Raw genomic sequence first — 19161 nt, forward strand, 5'->3', positions numbered from 1 at the left:
TAAATTAATGATTTTTTATTATTTCCCTTTTTTTCTTTGAGGATTAATTTTTTTTGTAGTTGAAGCAGGTGTAGTGACAGAAGTGGCAGGTGATTCTTGAGAGTTTTGAAGTTGTTGAGTTATTTGTTGTTGATTCTCTGTCATGTCTTCAATATCTTCTTTGATTCCTTGAATCTTGTCTGTAAGACTCTCTTCGAGTGCCTCTAATTTGTTTTCAAAATTAAATAGCTTATTGGTGATGGTTTCAAATGGATACAACTTTTTCATGACTGCACCAAAAGCAGTGGCTGAATCTGAAGCTGCATTATTAGTGTTTGCTTCAACTTTGGTACAACTATCACTAACCTTTTTAATCTCTCCAAACAACTTGTTAAATTGTTCGGTTGCAGGATTGTTGTTATTGTTGATATTATTGTTGTTGTTGTTGGGGGTTGGTTGAAGTTTGGTGAATCTAAGGATTTGATCAACCTTGTCTCTAGAATCTTTCATATCCATCTTGAGTTGAGATACTTCATCGCTAGTCTTTGATACTAAATTCAAAATGTCTTTGAGGTAACTAATAGTAGTCTCGGTGTTGCCCATAATTCTACGACCACTTTCCTCAATCTTTCGAGAGATATTGTCACTCTTGATTAAAATATCCTTCTTGTTATTAAAAATATCATTTCCCAATTGTTCAAATTCTTGTCTTTCTTTTCCCATATGTCTTGATAATGCATTTTCAATTGCCTAAAAATAAATAAATAAATAAATATATTAGTATGATTTATATGGGGTATTATTGATCTGTTTAATTTACTTACCAAATTAATATCTTTTAATAAATAATCCTTGATTTGTTTATATTCCTGAGTAATTGGTGAAATGTTTGAAGTTGTAGAAGTAGAGGAAGAAGAAATGTTTGAAGTTGTAGTTGTAGAGTTTGCATAAGAAAGTTGAGAAGTTGATGGTTTAAGTTGAGTTGGGATTGATTGATTTGATAGATTTGATGATGATGGTTGAGATTGAAGAGTGGTGAATTGTTGATTAGAAATTTGTGTTGGTGTAGAGGATGAAGATGATGATTTTGGGGAAGAGTTTGATTGTTGTTGATGTGGTTGTTGTTGTTGATGTGGTTGTAATGGTGGTGTTGGTAATGTTGTTGTTGTTGGTTGATCAATAGCCATTTGATGGGAAGAGTCTGTTAATAAAAGTTGTTGTGGTGGTTGTTGTTGTTGACCATCTTGATGAGAGGAATTGTTGTTGAGAGTTTCAATGATATCATCTGATTTGTGATGATGATGATCAATGTGATCCATTGTAGGACTGGATGGATCGTTTGATTCACGATCCTCTCTATTGATAAATGACATGATTGGATTTTCATGATCAGATTCGTCGTTATTTACATTCGAGTCGATACTAGTCTCGAGGAGGTTTTGTTGAGATTGAGATTCATTGTTTTGCTCTTCACCGCCGGCGGCAGCAGTGCTGGTACCAGATATTGATGATGTTTCATACTTGATTGGTTCAGAGGCAAAAGTAGTAATGGCGGAGGCGCTGGTAGTGATAGAAGTATCTTGAGTAGTGTCCATATCTCTTTCTCTTTCTCTAGAAAGGCCATTGGATTCTTGTCTTGTGATGGGTGATGGATCAGTGTCTTTTTTGATGACCATCATTGGTTGATCGATCGATTTTCTGACAACGATTTGAGTTTCCTTTCTATTATCTTCATTTCTATCGTGTCTACTATCATTTTTATCATTTCGATCGTTTCTGTCGTATCTATCATTTCTATGATAAGTGTCTCTTCTATCTCGGTTATTTCGATTATCTCTATAATCTCTATTGTCACGATTGTCACGATTATCACGATTATCACGATAGTCTCTATTATCTCTATTATCACGACTATCTCTATTGTCTCTATTATCACGATTATCTCTATTATCACGATTGTCTCTGTTATCTCTATTATCACGACTATCACGATTGTCTCTATTATCACGATTGTCACGATTATCACGATTATCTCTATCGTTATAATGTCTTGATCTATAATTATTATTATTGTTATTATTGTTATTGTTGATATGATTGTTATGATTATTGTTAAAATTATTGGATTGATTATTTACGTTGTTATTACTGTAATTATTGTTATTATTGTGACCAATATTATTATTATTATTATTATTATTGTTGAAGTTATTGTTATTGTTTTGTAATGGTTGTTGTAGTGATTGATTAAAATGATTATTCTGATGATTAAATGGAGCCACCTGAATATTGTTTTGATCAGTTAAAAGATTGTTTTGATTGTTGAAACTCATATCACCATTGTTGAAATTTTGTTGTGCAGGATCAACTTGTTGATTGTTGGTAAAATTGGGTGGAAGGAAATTATTATTATTATTATTATTTTGTCCTTGGTTAATCATAAAATGTTGTTGTTGTTGTTGTTGTTGTGGTTGAGGTTGTTGTGGTTGAACTTGTTGTTGAGGTTGAGTATCTAATTGTGGGAATGATAAAGAACGATCCAGAGAAGTTTCTCTTTCTCTCGATCTACCTCTACTTGAACTACGGTATCTCTTTTGTTGTTGTGGTTGTGGATTGAAATTGATTGGAGTACCACCAAAGGTTATATTGCTACTATGGAAACTATTGTTTTGGAATGCACTTTGTTGTGGTTGCATATTCATTGGCGATTGTTGCTGTTGGACGATTCCCATTTGTTGGTCTTGTTGTTGAATCGAGACAATAGGTTGTTGTTGAAGTAACAACTGTTGTTGTTGTTGTTGTTGGTCAATTGGTTGTGGTTGTTGTTGTTGCAGCTGTTGTTGTTGTTGTTGTTGCAGTTGTTGATGTTGTTGGTCAAATGAAGTATTGTTGTTTCTATCAGAATGGGGACTGGGGCTTCTTGTTCTACTTCTACTTCTACTTCTGTCGGGACTAGAGTATCGAGAACGTTTCCTGTAGGATGATGATGGCGATTTTGAGCGAGATCTGTCTTTGGGATAGTGGCCAGGTAGAGATGCATAGTTGACGGTGAGGGCCTTGCCCTGTACTTCATAGCCATTAAATTTCTTGATTGCAGTTTCAGCGTCATCAGCGTTTTTGAATTCAATAAAGCCATAGCCTTTCTTTTCGATAAAGTGACTCGTGTGGATAGGTCCAATCTCTGAAAACATCTGTCTCACCTCTTGCGACGAGGTCTCTTCCATGTCATAGCCGCGGATAAAGATACGGTGCTTGGATGCGGGGGAGTGCGGGTAGTGATATTTGCTGTCTCTGTCAGAGCCACTACTTGGGCCGCGGATGTTCTTGCCAAACGAGAAATCAATGTATGCCTTTTGGTTGTTGATACATGTAGTTCCATGAAGTCCATTTTTTGCGTCAGTTGCTTGTTGAACAGTTTGAAATTCCTTAAAGAAGAGAAAATGATAGGTTAAGATTAATGTTATGATCAAAGAGAGAGAGAGAGAGAGAGATTATAAAAAAAAAATAGAAAAAAAAAAACAAAAAAAAAAGAAAGAGATAGATATAGGAGAATGAGATATAAGAGGAGTAAGAGTCATTGCCTTCTATGCACGTATATATTGTACTACCTTGTAGTAGTAATTAGGTCAGAGATAGTAAAAGACTTTTGCAAAGAAAAAAAGTGTGATGATTGACATTAAGATGTATCATCTGATAATCGTAAAAGTAGAGATTGTTTGATTGATTGATTACATACAACGAAACCATAATTAAGCTTCCATGCATAGCTGAGTAATTTGCCAAACTTTGAGAATGCATCATAAAGATCTCTATCATTGCAGTTGGTGCCACCTCCAAGATTGAGGTAGAGTTTTGTAGTTGGAGCAATATTGCTGCTCATATTGTATTAGATTAGCAGGTGACGACGACGACGACGATTATGATGACGATCAGTAGAGATGATTATAAAGCGATATAGTATAGTATAGTATTGATAGATAGCAATGGCAAATATGATGAATGATAGGCCCTAATTGGTATGAGGAAAGATTCGCAACGCAATGTAATTAACAAGTTTGGGTAAGACGCGCGATTATATTAAAGATAGATAATTAGTTTGATGTGTTTTCCTTTATATCTATATATCTATCTATCTGTCTATCTATCTGTCTATCTGTCTAACTACGAATTTCAGCTGAAAATACACTGAATGATCAGCTGCTGAAAAAAAAAAAAGAAAGGAAATAAAAATATATCAAACCAAATAATCTAAAATATATAAACAAAACAAACATCAATCATTGCAATGAATAAAGGTTCATTGTCAATGATTCAAAGATATTCATGGTCATAAATCTATACCTCTATTTTTAATTGGATTGGGACCAAAAATAATATAGATGGACCAAATAAGAAAATAAATAAATTTATTTCAATAAAAGAAATCATTATTATTATATCCATATATTATCTTTTATTATTATTATTATCTTTATAGTAGAGATAGATAGGCATTTCACAAAAATATTAATATACAACTTTTTAAAGTTTTTTTTTAATTATTTGTTTTTTTTTTTGGTTGGTCATTAAAGTTGATCAATGGGTTTTTAGTTTGTTCATCTCATCACTTGAAGTGTATCTGATCAACATGTTGTAAGTAGTCTGTTAAACATACACCAATACATTACTTAGGCTAACTATTCAACTCATTCTTTTAGGTAAAAGGTTTTACTTGACTCATATCATCTCTCACTCATGGTTCATTGCAACTACTCTTCTTCAAACCCTTCTCTCTCTCTCTCTCTCTCTCTCTCCCTGGGGATTGATGATGAGGTGACACATTCGAAATGAAGTTGACCCACATACCATTATTACCATATGCAGGCAAAAGGAGACCGTCCACCCCAAATAGGCTAACTCATTCAACGAATGGTTGATTTTTTTGGTTTATTACTAATTTATTAATAATTTGATTAAAAACAAGGTATGTATAATAGTAATAGTAATAATAACAATATTCATTACTTTGTTGTTTCTATTTTAAAGTAATTAATTATATACCATTATACAATTTGGAATAATAATAATAATAATAATAACAATATATTTATTTATTTATTCATCTAGGTACCTATTATAATCTAGATTCTTATTTTTTTTTAAAAAAATGAATAACAACAACAACAACAACAAACTACTTTATATGGTAGTATATATATGTTTATTTATCCTTTTCCAGTTTGAGGGAAGAGCAACAATGGCAGCAGCAGGAGGAGGAACAACATGTCAGTATGATGTTAGAAATTGTACTGTGGATGGAGTTTGTAATTTTGCAACTCCAAATGTTTGGCAGGGAGGTATCGCTCCCAACTGCTCGTCGGGAGATGACATTGTTGTGATTGATGCCACATCAATGCTTACTCCTACTCGTACATTGGTTTATGTCTCAACTGGCACCACTGCATGCAACCTTTCATCTATTTATCTAGTTGGCGACAACCTCTTCTTTTCAGTGTCCTATCAAACACTCGACTACCAAGAGTTCTCCCTTTACTCGTCTCAGTCGCAGATATCGGTGCACTCGCCCATCCTCAAGTCCAAGTTGCAATTGGCCAACTCTACCACTCTCGCATTCCGTCAAGGTCGTTCATTCTCGGGCTCTGTCTATATCGATTCGGGATCGGTTGTTTCCCTAAACGATTCCACCATCTTTACAGTGATTGCACCATCATACATCCAAGGTCAAGTGAATAGTATGAATCAGTCTGCCACTGTTGTCATCTCTTCGGACAGTGTAGTGCTTGACGGTGGTTCAATGTATTGTCCAAACGGTCTCGTTTCATTCTCTACACCACAATCACAAATCATTCTATCCAATAGTAAATTAAACTTTAAAACCTATGGTCCACAGCCATCAAACATCACCATCAACTCTACTTCCAACATCAATACACAAACCGACACCTCTATCTATCTCACATTGTTAAACAATGATACTGTTCTCCTGCTCAACTCTAATCCACTCAACAATGGTACTACTCCCAGACCAACATTTACATTTTTGTCACTTGATATTGAAGAAGGAGCACATTTAAAGGTAGAGGATGGATACACAGCTGTTGTGATGCAAGATGTGACCAACAATGGTAACATGACCATCAAGAATATTCCAACCGTTCAAATCACCAATAGTTTTAGAAACAATGGTTTTGGAGATGTTGTGCTTGACAGTATCGACAATCTCTTGATCAATGGATTGGCTGTCAAAACATTGAATCTTAGCAATATCAATCTATCCTCGATTCAAAACTTTGGAACCGATGAAAGTGCCCATGTCTTTATTCGTTCAGTCGCCAATGTCTCCATGTCCAACTGTCTGGTAGAGTTTGTTTCCTTGACCAATATCACCAGTCTAGTTGTCAACCAGTCTCGTATTGCCAATTGTAGTGAATCTGCCCCCGTCCCACACTACATCAACGACACACAAATCTTTAACAATGCCGTCATTAACAATGTATCTTTTATGCTCTTGCAAAACACCGAGATTGACAATGCAGCCGTCTCTTGGTCTCCATTCATTCAAATGTTCAATTCAAGCGTTGCCGGTACCGTTCAACTACTCGTTGGAAATAGTTCATTGTTAAATATGGATCGATCATCAATCTATAATCTGGAAAAGATTGATAGCATGTATTTGACAGTTGTCATTTTGAATCATGGTACAAGTAAACTTGGTTCAAAATCATTCCTCTCCTTGACCGATATTATCTCCTATCCACATCATCAACAAGGAGAAGAAGGTAAATCATTATGTAAACTAAAGGTCAATGATAATCTTCAGCTCCATGGAAACATTGAATTTGTTGGTTGTATTCTTGAAGTTGGTCAACAGTCTCAATTGTCTGTCGACAATGTAACCATTACAACAAAATCAGATTTGGAAGTGTCTTCTGGTATCTTGATCGTCAAGAATTTGATGGTATCCACCAACTCTCGTGTCGATCTCCAAGGCAATAGCTTTGTCTTTTTCGAGACTATTCTCATCGATTCATCACGTGCTCATGTTCAGTTAAAGGGCAACTACTCATTATCGGCACCTATTGTCGCTACCAACCACAGTACTCTCTATATCCAGTCTCCACTAGAAACCAGGGATGGTATCAGTTTGGATTCGTCTCTTCTCATGGTCTCTTCACCACTCAAGTGCCAAGGTCACTTTGTTTCGACCAATCAAGCCAATATCACCATTATCGATCCTTCACCAACCAGAAAACACAAACATCAACACAAACCACAACCAATGATCAGTGCACTCACCATTTCCATCGAGAAGCAATCAAGTATCAACGTGTTGTTGCAAAAGAACATTGTCAATCCAAATGACACTTTTGTCCTCTTGAATGCCACCTCTGGTATCATCATTGAAAAGGATGTCAATAGTCGTATTCTCGACCCATCATACGATGCTAGCAAAATGACACCCATCTTTATTCTCACAAACAATACCTATTCTTTGTTTATGAATCAAACCCATCCAATCGGTCCAAACAATGGTGGTAATCCTAGAAAATTATCTCCATGGAAGATTGCTCTCATTGTCATTGGTTCCTTTATAGGTCTCGTCTTTATGTCTCTTATCGGTTATGCCATCTACTATGGTATCAAGAAATCAAGAGCTTCAGCTGCTGAAAGATCTCCATTATTAAATAGATAAATTGGAAGAGAATTTGTCACACAAACATCTCAACTCACATATGTATATAAATATTAAATAATAATAATAATAATAATAATAATAAATTAAAAAGATACATCACAAAAATTAAATTAAATTAAATAAATATATATTCCAAAAAAAAATATCTTATCTTTCTAGCCCCAATAATAAATTACAAAAATATCTATATAAACAAAGATTCTTTTTTTTTTTTTCTAGAAAAGATACTTTGGTCATCATCACAAGTACACAAACATTTGGTTCAAGATATTAAATTAATAATATAACTATTTTGTTGTAATGTCAGAAGAAAAGATAAATTGGAGTGAAAATCGTAGTTTGCAGGTTGGTGATCTACCACAAACATTAAAAGTGTTGGTGTTTAATACACAGTATAATCAACCTCTATCAGTAGGAGTATTGCCATCATCATTGGAGGTGTTATCATTTGGTTTCGAATATGATCAACCAATATCAGTAGGAGTATTACCATCATCATTAAGAGTGCTATCATTTGGTGAAAAGTATAATCAACCACTATCAGTTGGTGTTATACCATCATCATTGCAAAAGCTAGAGTTTGGTAAAGAGTATAGTCAACCTCTATCAGTAGGTGTATTACCATCATCGTTGGTCGAGTTGACATTTGGTAATTGGTTTAATGAAGAACTATCAGTAGGAGTTTTACCATCGTCATTGCAAGTGTTGAAATTTGGTGATTGCTATAATCAACAAACATCAGTTGGAGTATTACCACGCTCATTAAAAGTATTAAAGTTTGGTGATTACTATGGTCAACCAGTATCAGTAGGTGTATTACCATCTTCATTGGAAAAGTTGTCTTTTGGTGGAGCTTATAACCAACCAATAGCTGTTGGTGTATTACCACAATCATTGGTAGAGTTGACATTTGGTTATATATTTAATCAAGCTGTAGAAGTAGGTGTATTACCATCATCTTTGCAAGTTTTAACGTTTGGTGACAAGTTTAATCAAGTTTTATCAGTAGGTGTATTACCATCATCCTTGCAAAAGTTAAAGTTTGGTTCAAAGTATAACCAACCATTATCAGTAGGAGTATTACCATCATCATTGAAAGAGTTGGTATTTGATTGGGACTATAATCAGGAAATTGCAGTAGGAGTATTACCATCATCTTTGGAAAAGTTGCAACTTGCCCAAAAGTACAAACAAGCAATTGCAGTCGGAGTGTTACCATCGTCATTGAAAGAATTAATATTTGGTGGAAGTTATAATCTACCTTTGGCAGTAGGTGCATTACCATCATCTTTGGAAAAGTTACTACTTGCCAAAAAGTATAACCAACCAATTACAGTAGGTGTATTACCACAATCATTGGTAGAGTTGACATTTGGTTATAACTTTAATCAACCAATCTCAGCAGGTGTATTGCCATCATCTCTAAAAGTATTAACATTTATTGCTGATTATAATCATTCACTCAAGTATGGAGTATTACCAAGATCTTTGGAAAAGGTAACCGTTGGTTATCGTTCTTATGGTGGAGCTTCATTAACTGAACTTTTTTAACTAAATAAATAAATAAATAAATAAATAATCATTGATCAATTAATACTAGTAATGTTTATTTATTTTTAATTTTTAATATTTGTCATTGTGATTGATTTTTGATTTAATAATAAATATCTTTTATATTTCTTGATACCATATAAGATAATGATTGATAGTGCTACAGCTCCAACTACCCCAACTACAATGCCAACAATCATACTCCACTTTTTGCTGTCAGAGTTACATTGACCATTATCAGTATCTACAATTAATGCAGAAAAGTCGGGGTCAAGAATACATTCCTCTGAGCATTGAGGAAATCCAATTCCAATCAATACAATCGCTTGTTCATCATTGAGTTTACTAGTTGATAATAGTTGGGTTTGTGAATAGGTTGGTCTTCCATCAGACAGTGCAACATCAATGAATCGACCTTTGAATTGTATACCATCCTTGACAACTCTCAGATATTGCAACGATGACAAGGAATCAAAACTGAATGAATAGTAATACTCTTTTAATCATAAACCTATCTATCATTCTTTTGATTATATATATATACAGTCTCTCAAAGTTGAAAAATAAAAATCAACGACGAACGAGTTTGACCAACAAAGAAGCCACAGGTTCCCGATTATCTCACAAAAGGTTATTTTTTTCTCTGTAGATCGAGGCGCAAAGTCCCTGGTCAATTTTTTTGGGTTTGATAATAATAATAATTCGTTTAATAATAAAACTTGTCTTTGACCTGTATAATAAATTAATTATAAATTTTCTATTGTTATATGTTATAAATAATTGTTTTAATGATAGTATAGTACTTGTTTTGTGTTGTTGTGTGTATATGTGTAATTGCAATTATATGGGTACACTCATTTGTAGAATGAATGAATGTGATTTACAATTGATTGTTAAATGATTGAGTTCCATAGCTAGGCTTTATATGGTTAAATCGGAGGCAGGTCTCTTCTACAAACAGGACAACTCATCTTGTATTCTATCCACTCCAATAAACATCTTGAATGGAATAAATGGTCGCAAGGAGTAATCATATAATCATTGTCGTCGGCTTCCACATCACACATACAAATAACGCATTGTTGTCCATCTCGAATTGTTGGTGCAATTTGTCGAGCGTATTGATATTTTGGTGGTAAAAACTAAATAGCAGGAAAGTAATTTAGTCAATTTGCAGAAATTCCATTATTAAATTCTTTTTTTTTAATTGACTTACTCTTTTTGGAATAAAGAATTGTGGACCCCATTTTTCTTGTAAATATAATACAAAGATTTGGAGACACATCCAATTGAACAACATAAGACTAAAAGTGTAGTCTGGTTCCACAGGGATAAAATTATAAGGACAGCCGAAAAAGTATAGTGGAATGGCAAGTCTTGAAAAAGACATTCCCAAAACATATTGCCATAGGAATGGTCTTCTCGTGCATCTTGTTGCATTGTTGTATATTTGTGGAACCCAAAATGAATACATTATAAATAAAAACAAATGGAATAAATGACTCATATAATAAATGATCATAAATCCTCCAATTAAAAATGAATCTAAATAAAAATAATTATTATTAGTTAATTAATAAATTTGTAATAATAATGTTGATGATGATGGTATAGTTATTACTTACAAAATCTTAAATAAAATATTGAAAATTCTCTACGTAATGAATCTATAGAATAGAACAAAAAATAAATGAATTTGATGGGTTAGTATTATTAATTAATTATTAATTTTGTGTGTTTCTAGACTTACGCCAACCATCAGCAAAAGCTTGTGGTCTTCTTGCTTTGAGAATGATTAATAGATAACGCATTCCAAATAATGAAAAACTAACAAATTGGAAAAAGGCAGCAGTGGCAAATGCATTAAACATTGATTCGATAACGATACCAGCGGTTAAATGAATAAGACATAGATAGGCATCGATAATGGTTTGCATTCCAACAGTGTAGAGCGATACCTTTGCCGCACCTGTTTGTGTTCCAGTATAGTCCATTTGTTTGATTAAAACGAAAATCTGTATAAATGAACAAAGTGTAACCATCAAAATATAATTGATTCGTTTTGATTGATAGACACTTAATAATATTGAAGCTGCTTCAATCTTTATATCCAACATACAAAATGTACTAACATAAGATCCTGATAATCTTATTTGATTTTCATTTGATTCTTGTACTAAATAGAATAGAATACTTGTTATTATCAAATGTTATAGTTTATACTCTATATATCATACCATCAGAAGATAATGATTCAAATTGAATATTGACATTAAATCCACAATCATTTGTAGATGTAATATTACTTAGAATCTTGTTTAATATATCTCGAATTTCAGGTACCGTTGAATTATCACTAAATTGTATTGATGTTGAATAATGAATACTGAAAGAATGAAATGAAGATATGTGTTAGAGAGAGAGAGAGATAAATAATTATATAGTTTTTCAATGGTTTTTTTGTAGAGATAAATACTTGTTTGGTAAAGCAATTAAAGTTAAGAGACCAATTTTATATTCATAGATACCATAGAGGAAATATTTCTTTGTAGTGTCTGTTGTGTAGACACCATCTCTAATGACCATTTCACCTTCGACAAAATCAACATTGGATGAAGTTTGAAGTGGATAGTTTATGATACTAAATAATGTGTGTCCAGTGTTTTTCGTAAATGAAAGTGTTGCCAAAGATGATCCATTATTGACACTCCAATCACCCTTGTAGATAAATGTAATGTTACGAGGATATTGTTCAGTTTGTACTTGTTGACTACTACTGCTACTGCTGTCTCCACTACTGCTGCTACTACTACCTTGACTATTATTAATACCACTTCCAATACTTGGTACACCACCAGCATTATTACTGCCACTACTATCGGTTAATGTTTCGCCAGTTGCATTATTGTTGGTATGTAAAAGAGTGTTTTCATTGCCGCTACTACCACTAGTCATTGCAGCAGACGATTGAGAATAGGTTGATGTTGCGGAACTAGTCGATGCATACTTGTCTTTTTGTTGAGAGTCTGCAGATGTCGGTACTGAAACAAATGTATCCTACATATCAAATCAAAAAATAGTTAGTTACTGTCAATGATCATATTCCATATCCATCTCTATCTCTATCTCTATGATTTAGTATAGTACATACATCTATGGCACAAGACACTGTAGTTATTTGAAATAATAATATACATGATAAAAGAATAATTATATACAAGAAGAATAAAGAAGAAGAAGAAGAGTGACGAGTACTCTGACGCCTATTAAATCGAAACAAATCTACCATGCCTTGTCGTGTAAAGATACAAAGATTGCTTCTACTCTCTCGAGAGGGAGATCAAACACTCTCCTCTTGTATAAAGAATACTCTGTGTCAGCTGGCTAGTGGGGATGATTGATAATATCTATCTATCTATCTATCTATATTCTGTCCTTTGTTTGTTGATTCTATTATTAAATAGTTTAGTAAGATAACTATACTATACCTATACCTATACTTTAATACTATAACTTATATAAAATTCAAACAACTATTCGTTTGACATGCCAACTTGAGCTTGCAAAGCAATTTTCAACAACCCAATTTTACCAACCCGATTTGTATTATTTTTTTAAATAATTTATATTGCATGTGATAATAATATTTTTATGTTTATTTCTTTGTTTGTGTTGACATACAGACACAAACGACAGACGATGATGAACTTGTGAATGACATTCTTTTTATTGTGATCACTGATAGGTGGTTGATTTAATATATATAGGTTGATACTTTTGATTTTGTTATAAATTAATTTTTGAGCAATAAAATTGCTGTTTCAAAGATTGTAGTTGTATTGTTGAACTTCTTCGTGTCAAGATATATTTCGATATCTATAGAGAGAGATTAGAGGGAGATGAGTGATCAATGGGCAGAGGCAACATCAGCGGATGGTAAGAAGTTCTACTATCATAAAGTGACTAGAGTATCTGTTTGGGAGAAACCCGATGAACTAAAGACACCTCAAGAGTTGGCTGCTGGTTCATCTTCATCATCATCATCGTCGTCGTCGTCGTCAAACGGTGCTGTATCATCATCATCGGGAGCAGCATCTAGCGTACCTGTATCACTACCACCAAATTGGAAGGAATATGTTGCAGAGAATGGCAAAAAGTACTATCATAATGCAATCACCAATGAAACGAAATGGGACTTGCCAACGGCTGACAACTTACATAATAACAATAACAACAATAACAATAACAATCATAACAATCATCATCATCATCATCAACATCATAATAACAATAATAATAATAATAATAGTAATGGAGATGAAGCACCATCAACAACAACACCTACACCTACACCAACAACATACGAACCAAATAGTAAAGAAGCATCAATTAAAATGTTTAAAGAGTTGTTACAGAGTCATGATGTTGCAAGTAGTTGGTCATTTGAAAGAGCACAAAGAGTGATTATCAACGACGAACGATACCAAGTACTCAAGACAATGAGCGAGCGAAAATCTGCCTATCAAGAGTATATGGTCGATCGAAAGAAATACGAATACGAAGAAAAGAAGAAACAAGACAAGAAAAATAGAGAAGCTCTCATCAAACTATTAAAAGAGTCTGGTGAAGTTACCTCTTCAATGACTTGGAGGTATGTCACAACAAACAAACAAACAAACAAATTATAAAAGTATACTTGTACTAATGATCTTTCTTATTTAGACGAGCAAGTTTATATTTTGATGGTGATCCTAAATGGATGGCAGTTGAAAGTGAAAGAGAAAGAGAGGATTTGTTTAGAATGGTTGTTATCGATTTGGAGAAAAAGGAAAAGGAAGACAAGGATTTGGCCAAACGAGACTTGATGAAACAGATCAAAGCAAAGTTTGAAGTAAATCTAACGATTACATCTAGAACACAGTGGCGAAAGGTCAAAGAAGAATATGAAAATGATGCTTTGATCTCTACTTGCGACAAATATGAAGTACTCCAAGTATACGAATCTTACATTAGAGAATTGGAAAAGAAGGAAGATGAAGCTCAAAGATCTGAAAAAGAAGCTGCTAAAAAAGAAGCAAGGATTCATAGAGATAGTTATAGAGTATGAAATGATTAGACAGACAATCTAAATAATGAAATATTATTTATTTATTTATTAATATTTATTTTGATTTTGTTGTAGGAATTTTTAAATGAAAAATATAATGAAGGAGAAATACATGCATATACAAGATGGAAAGAGTTTTATAAAAAGTATCAATCACATCCAATTGTTGTTCAATTGGCTGGACAAGTAGTTGGATCAACACCATTGGAATTGTTTACAGATTTTATTGAAGAGTTGGAATCTAGATATGAAAAGGATTTCAAACGTCTAAAGACAATGACTCAAGATGTAAATTTCCTATTCTCTCCACAACAAACTACTTTAGATGATTTTAAACAATCCATATCAACTCATGACAAGTTTAATTCCATTTCAGCTTTAAATATTGTTCCATTTTTTGAATATGTATGTAAATTAAATTAAACACAATTATTTAAATTTACTTACTATTTACCTTTTTTTTTAGCTAAAAGAAAGAGAAGAAAAGAAACAAAAAGATTCAATTAAAAAGAGACAAAAAGCGATACTCAACTTTAAAGCATTATTGGAAGATACAAGAACCATTAGTAAACATTCGAAATGGGAGGAAATCAAACCAACCATTTGCAAGATTCCACATTACACTGATTTAGACGACGAAGAGGAGAAAGCTAAAATCTTCCAAGAGTATTTGGACTTTTTATCACAAGAAGAGTCTGATGAAGAAGGTATCATCAAAGGTGACGATGATATCAATGCCAGAAAAGAATTCTCTTCTAAAAAGAGATACTCTAGAGAAGGATCTGATAACATTACAGATGATAGAAAGAGAAAAGAATCAAAACATTAATTTAAGAAATCTTCAAAGGTTAATAAAAGTATTTAAAATAGACTAAATTATTTATGTAATCCATTGTTGGTTTGATTAATTAATAGAGAGAAAAAAATAAAATAAAATGAATGGATGAATGATGATTTCTTTTTGAAAAGATATCTTGCTTAAAGTATTATTTGAGTTTGTTTGTTTGTTTTGTTTGTTGAAATTTATTATGATGATTGGAGTTTGGTTTGATTTGATTTGGTTGGATGATTGGAGTGATTTGATTTTGAACATGAATGATTGTTTTTCTTGAAAATGTATAAATGTCTTTTTTGGTTTTTTTTTCCTTTTATGTTTTTTTTACTTTGACATTTCTTCTTCATCAATAGAAGGTAATTTGATATCGGCAGATTTTGATGATGAACTACTACTATTTAAATTGGTGGTCGGGGTGGTTGGTGAGTCATTATCTTTTGCTTTTTGTTCATCGCCTTCTTTTCTTCCTTCCAGCTTTTGCAACTCGATTTGCCATTTATGTCTATTTTCACTCATCATCTCCATCAACACTTTGGCCTCGGTCAAGAATCTACACAGATTTTGAAAGAGTGGCAGAGCAACCAAATCGATAAAATCAGCTGCAATTCTTGGTCTTGTAGTCTTGGTCTTGTCCATAAAGGGTGTCACTGGGTAACCACACACCTTTTCAAAGTTTGATTGTTGAAAGAATTCATCTGATACTCTAATAGACCATTCATAATTTAAATGCCAAGGTCTTGCAACATTTGAAATATCTCCACACTAAAAATTATAAAATAAATTGGAATAGTTAATATTTATAAAGAGTATAGAGTGCTCTCTCTCTCTCTCTCTTTTTTTTTTTTGATTACAAACTTTAATCAAGAAATTTAAAATCATTTGTCTATCTTCCTTTTTGTTACGATCGAATGGTTGATTGTTTAGATGATGTTGGAATTTGTTGATATACTCAAAATGGAATGACATGTCGGTCGCTAAAATTAATTGAATGACAGATCTTCTTAATTCTTTGTATTGATCTTCATTTAATCCTTCAAGTATATTACAATCATTATTTTTTAAAATTTTAAAAGTTAATGTAGCATGATGATTCTAAATAAAATTAAAAAAAAAGGAAATCAGTTAAATTATTACTTTTTCATTTTCTTTCTTCCTATTCTTTACCTCTAATACAGAGTTATCATTGTATTGTAATGATAATTCAGTTTGAGCATTAACTTGAAACGTATTATTAAAACCTGGATGATTCAAATCATGACACATTGAAGCAATTAGTAATGACAAGATATCCAAATGTGTCAAATATTCAGCAGCTTTAAATGAAGTTAAAAATGTATAACATGTTTGTGTAACATCAAATGCATGCATAAAATTATGATATCTAAAAAATTGAAAAATATTAATATGGTTATTAACTATCCATCTATCATTTATCATATGTTTTCAACGTACCTATTATTCTTTCTATAGAGAGAATGAACAGCCATAATAAAACTTTGAAGTTTTTCAATTGGAATCTTAAAGGTTTCGAGTAATTGAAAGTTTTCAAACATGTCTACCAACATTGGCATTAGGTCATCCTCTGAATATCGGAAAACGTCAAACTCCCACTCTTTGATACCCTCTTTGGTATCCTTGTTTGATGTTTGTGGGAACGTTGGAATTGAATTTCTTCTTGTCCCCGTTACACTACTGAATTCAGTCACCAAGAAACTCTTTGTCACCGGATCAACTGATTCACTCTTTATCAATTTTTCAAATGATGGTCGATAAATATTTGATGATCTAAAAATAAAGAAAAGAATATAAATATAAGTATAACCTAAACTTTTGTCTTTTGTCTTTTGTCTATTATTACTTGACTTACCCTAATTCCTTTAAAATTGATAATAATTTTGATTTAACTTCAGTTTCATGTACAGCCCAACCTTTTTGTTGCATTAATTCTTCTATACTTCTAGTGACTGATACCAAAGGTGATTCCATTGCATCCCTTGAAAAAGATGCCATTTCATTCATCTTTTTGGTCAATTCTTCAACCTCGTGTTCTTTGGCCTCCATCTGTTTGGTAAGTTTGGCACGTGTCTCCATTTCCTGTGACAATTGACTTCGAAGATCCATTTCATTCTTTTCTCTAAGTATACTGTTTAGAACAGTATCTATTTTCTTTTTCAATAGTTCTTTGGCAATTGGTTTGGTTAAAAAGTCTTGTCCTCCAATCTTGATTGTATCATTTGCATATTTATAATCAATTGCTGTTCCAGACATTACTAAAAAGTAAAAAAGTAAAAGAAAAGAAATGAGTTTGAAATTCTCAATGAATGATTATTTTTGGTTCGAACATACAAATAACTGGAACATTTTTAATTTCAGCATGGTCATTGATTCTTTGGAGTAAATCAAATCCAGATATATTTGGCATCATAACATCTGTTAAAACCAAGTCATATTTTGTATTACCATTAATTAATATATTCCATGCTTCTTCTCCATTTGTAACAACCGTTACTAGATAGAATAGAATAACAAAAATAAAAGAAAAGAAAAGAAATTTGTTAATTATAGTTATTATTATTATCCAAATTTTTGGTTAATTAATTACCATTATATTTAAATTTCTTTAGAGCACTTTCTAGGATCTTTCTTTGGACTTGGTCATCATCAACCACTAAAATATGAACCTTGCTAGGACTATATGTATTTACAGAGTGGTGGTCCCCTTCTTGGTTCGTTGTTGTAGTTGTTGTTGTTGTTGTGGAGGTGGTAGCTGACGGTGTTGCTAATACAGGTGCCTTTTTTACAGTTGTTGAAGATGATGATGGTGGTGGTGATAAGACATTTTCTTGGCTTGATGATTCATTATTACTATTTACATTGTTGTTGTTGTTGTTGTTGTTGATGTCTGACGTTTGGTGATGGTGATGATGATGATGATGTTGTGGTCTTGGTATTGGTGTCGTATTTGTTGATGGAGTAGTCATGGCATTGATTATATTGGTGGTCAACTCATCAGCGGTAGGCGACCCTCCACTTGGTTGTTCATATTGGTGGTGATGATGGTGATGGTAGTGTCCATGATTATGATGGTGATGATGATGGTCACCACTATTATTGGTATTGTTACTATTTACAGCATGTACATGAACGGATGAGGTAGTGTTACTTGGTTCATTGTCATTATTAATATATTTTTGTTTGTCGTCTGTAAGAGTACTATGGTTTCCCAAAGGAGGAGGAGGAGGAGGAGGAGGAGTATCCTCCTCATAGTCTGTCTTGTTGTTCATAACTATCTCCTTTCTTGTCTCTCTCTCTTTCTCTATGTTTTATAATTATTCTTAATTGGCAGCAGCAGTCCCGCAGCGATTCTATTCTATTTATCTAATTATATTGGTGTTTGATGATTGCTGGTAATAATCTCATTGATTGTGTATTGCTTTAATCTTTTTTATCTTTATCTGTCTGTCTCTCTGTCAGCAGCACTCACATCTAATTTAAATAATAAGAGGGGTTCAAACCAATAATAGTAATAAAAAAAACAACAATAATTTGAAATTAAATAATTAATAATTTGTTTTTTACTCTGTATTAAAAACAAAAACTAACAACAAAGGTAAAGTATTTTATTTTGTTACACATTCATGTTTGTTAATAAATTATCGTCCAAAGGTTTACTCGTTGATTGACCAAACAGTTCACAACTCCCAATCAAATCACAAAAATAAACAGCTGTTGTTTTAAATTAAAGATTTGTAGATACTTAATCAACATAAGTTATACCCTTTTTTTTGAGATGATTCTTCTTCAAAGTTGTTCATGTGATATGTGGAGATACGTCAGACTAAACTAAACTTCTCATGAGTGTTCGATACTGTCTACTGCTTGGCTTCAGTCTGACAATGTTGAGCTCATCAAACCCAAATTTGGTAATTACAAAAAAATAATAAATGAAATTTGTGTATGATTGTTGGGGCAGTTTGAGAAGCACTGAGAACA

The 19161-nt window shown here is 32.7% G+C and overlaps 6 protein-coding genes across 6 annotated transcripts; 3 read left to right on the forward strand and 3 right to left on the reverse strand.

Annotated features, from left to right (window-relative positions):
- Positions 1–18: 18 nt before the first annotated feature.
- On the reverse strand, positions 19–3859 carry DFA_06065 (uncharacterized protein; the record flags this gene model as incomplete). The annotated part of the gene is made up of 3 exons (XM_004361721.1): positions 19–729; positions 804–3404; positions 3716–3859. The coding sequence occupies 3 exons, from the start codon at positions 3857–3859 to the stop codon at positions 19–21; spliced, it is 3456 nt and encodes a 1151-aa protein (XP_004361778.1).
- Positions 3860–5125: 1266 nt separating this feature from the next.
- Positions 5126–7672, forward strand: DFA_06066 (uncharacterized protein; the record flags this gene model as incomplete). Its single annotated transcript, XM_004361722.1, has 2 exons — positions 5126–5167; positions 5198–7672. The coding sequence occupies 2 exons, from the start codon at positions 5126–5128 to the stop codon at positions 7670–7672; spliced, it is 2517 nt and encodes an 838-aa protein (XP_004361779.1).
- A 303-nt stretch (positions 7673–7975) lies between these two features.
- On the forward strand, positions 7976–9226 carry DFA_06067 (uncharacterized protein; the record flags this gene model as incomplete). Its single annotated transcript, XM_004361723.1, has 1 exon — positions 7976–9226. One exon carries the CDS (start codon positions 7976–7978, stop codon positions 9224–9226), a length of 1251 nt encoding a protein of 416 aa, XP_004361780.1.
- Positions 9227–9291: 65 nt separating this feature from the next.
- DFA_06068 (uncharacterized protein) lies at positions 9292–12947 on the reverse strand (the record flags this gene model as incomplete). The annotated part of the gene is made up of 9 exons (XM_004361724.1): positions 9292–9703; positions 10111–10145; positions 10186–10368; positions 10443–10771; positions 10852–10893; positions 10977–11402; positions 11464–11612; positions 11703–12267; positions 12908–12947. The coding sequence occupies 9 exons, from the start codon at positions 12945–12947 to the stop codon at positions 9292–9294; spliced, it is 2181 nt and encodes a 726-aa protein (XP_004361781.1).
- A 178-nt stretch (positions 12948–13125) lies between these two features.
- prp40 (WW domain-containing protein) lies at positions 13126–15162 on the forward strand (the record flags this gene model as incomplete). The annotated part of the gene is made up of 4 exons (XM_004361725.1): positions 13126–13877; positions 13949–14327; positions 14409–14738; positions 14800–15162. The coding sequence occupies 4 exons, from the start codon at positions 13126–13128 to the stop codon at positions 15160–15162; spliced, it is 1824 nt and encodes a 607-aa protein (XP_004361782.1).
- Positions 15163–15319: 157 nt separating this feature from the next.
- On the reverse strand, positions 15320–18808 carry regA (cAMP phosphodiesterase; the record flags this gene model as incomplete). The annotated part of the gene is made up of 9 exons (XM_004361726.1): positions 15320–15440; positions 15497–15930; positions 16024–16260; positions 16303–16549; positions 16621–16953; positions 17036–17438; positions 17515–17676; positions 17771–18381; positions 18801–18808. 9 exons carry the CDS (start codon positions 18806–18808, stop codon positions 15320–15322), a joined length of 2556 nt encoding a protein of 851 aa, XP_004361783.1.
- Between the last annotated feature and the right edge of the window lie 353 nt (positions 18809–19161).

This window comes from Cavenderia fasciculata (genome assembly GCF_000203815.1).
Source record: "Cavenderia fasciculata unplaced genomic scaffold Scf_Dfasci-G-p-12c09.r1-3, whole genome shotgun sequence".
In the NCBI taxonomy this organism is placed as follows: domain Eukaryota; phylum Evosea; class Eumycetozoa; order Acytosteliales; family Cavenderiaceae; genus Cavenderia; species Cavenderia fasciculata.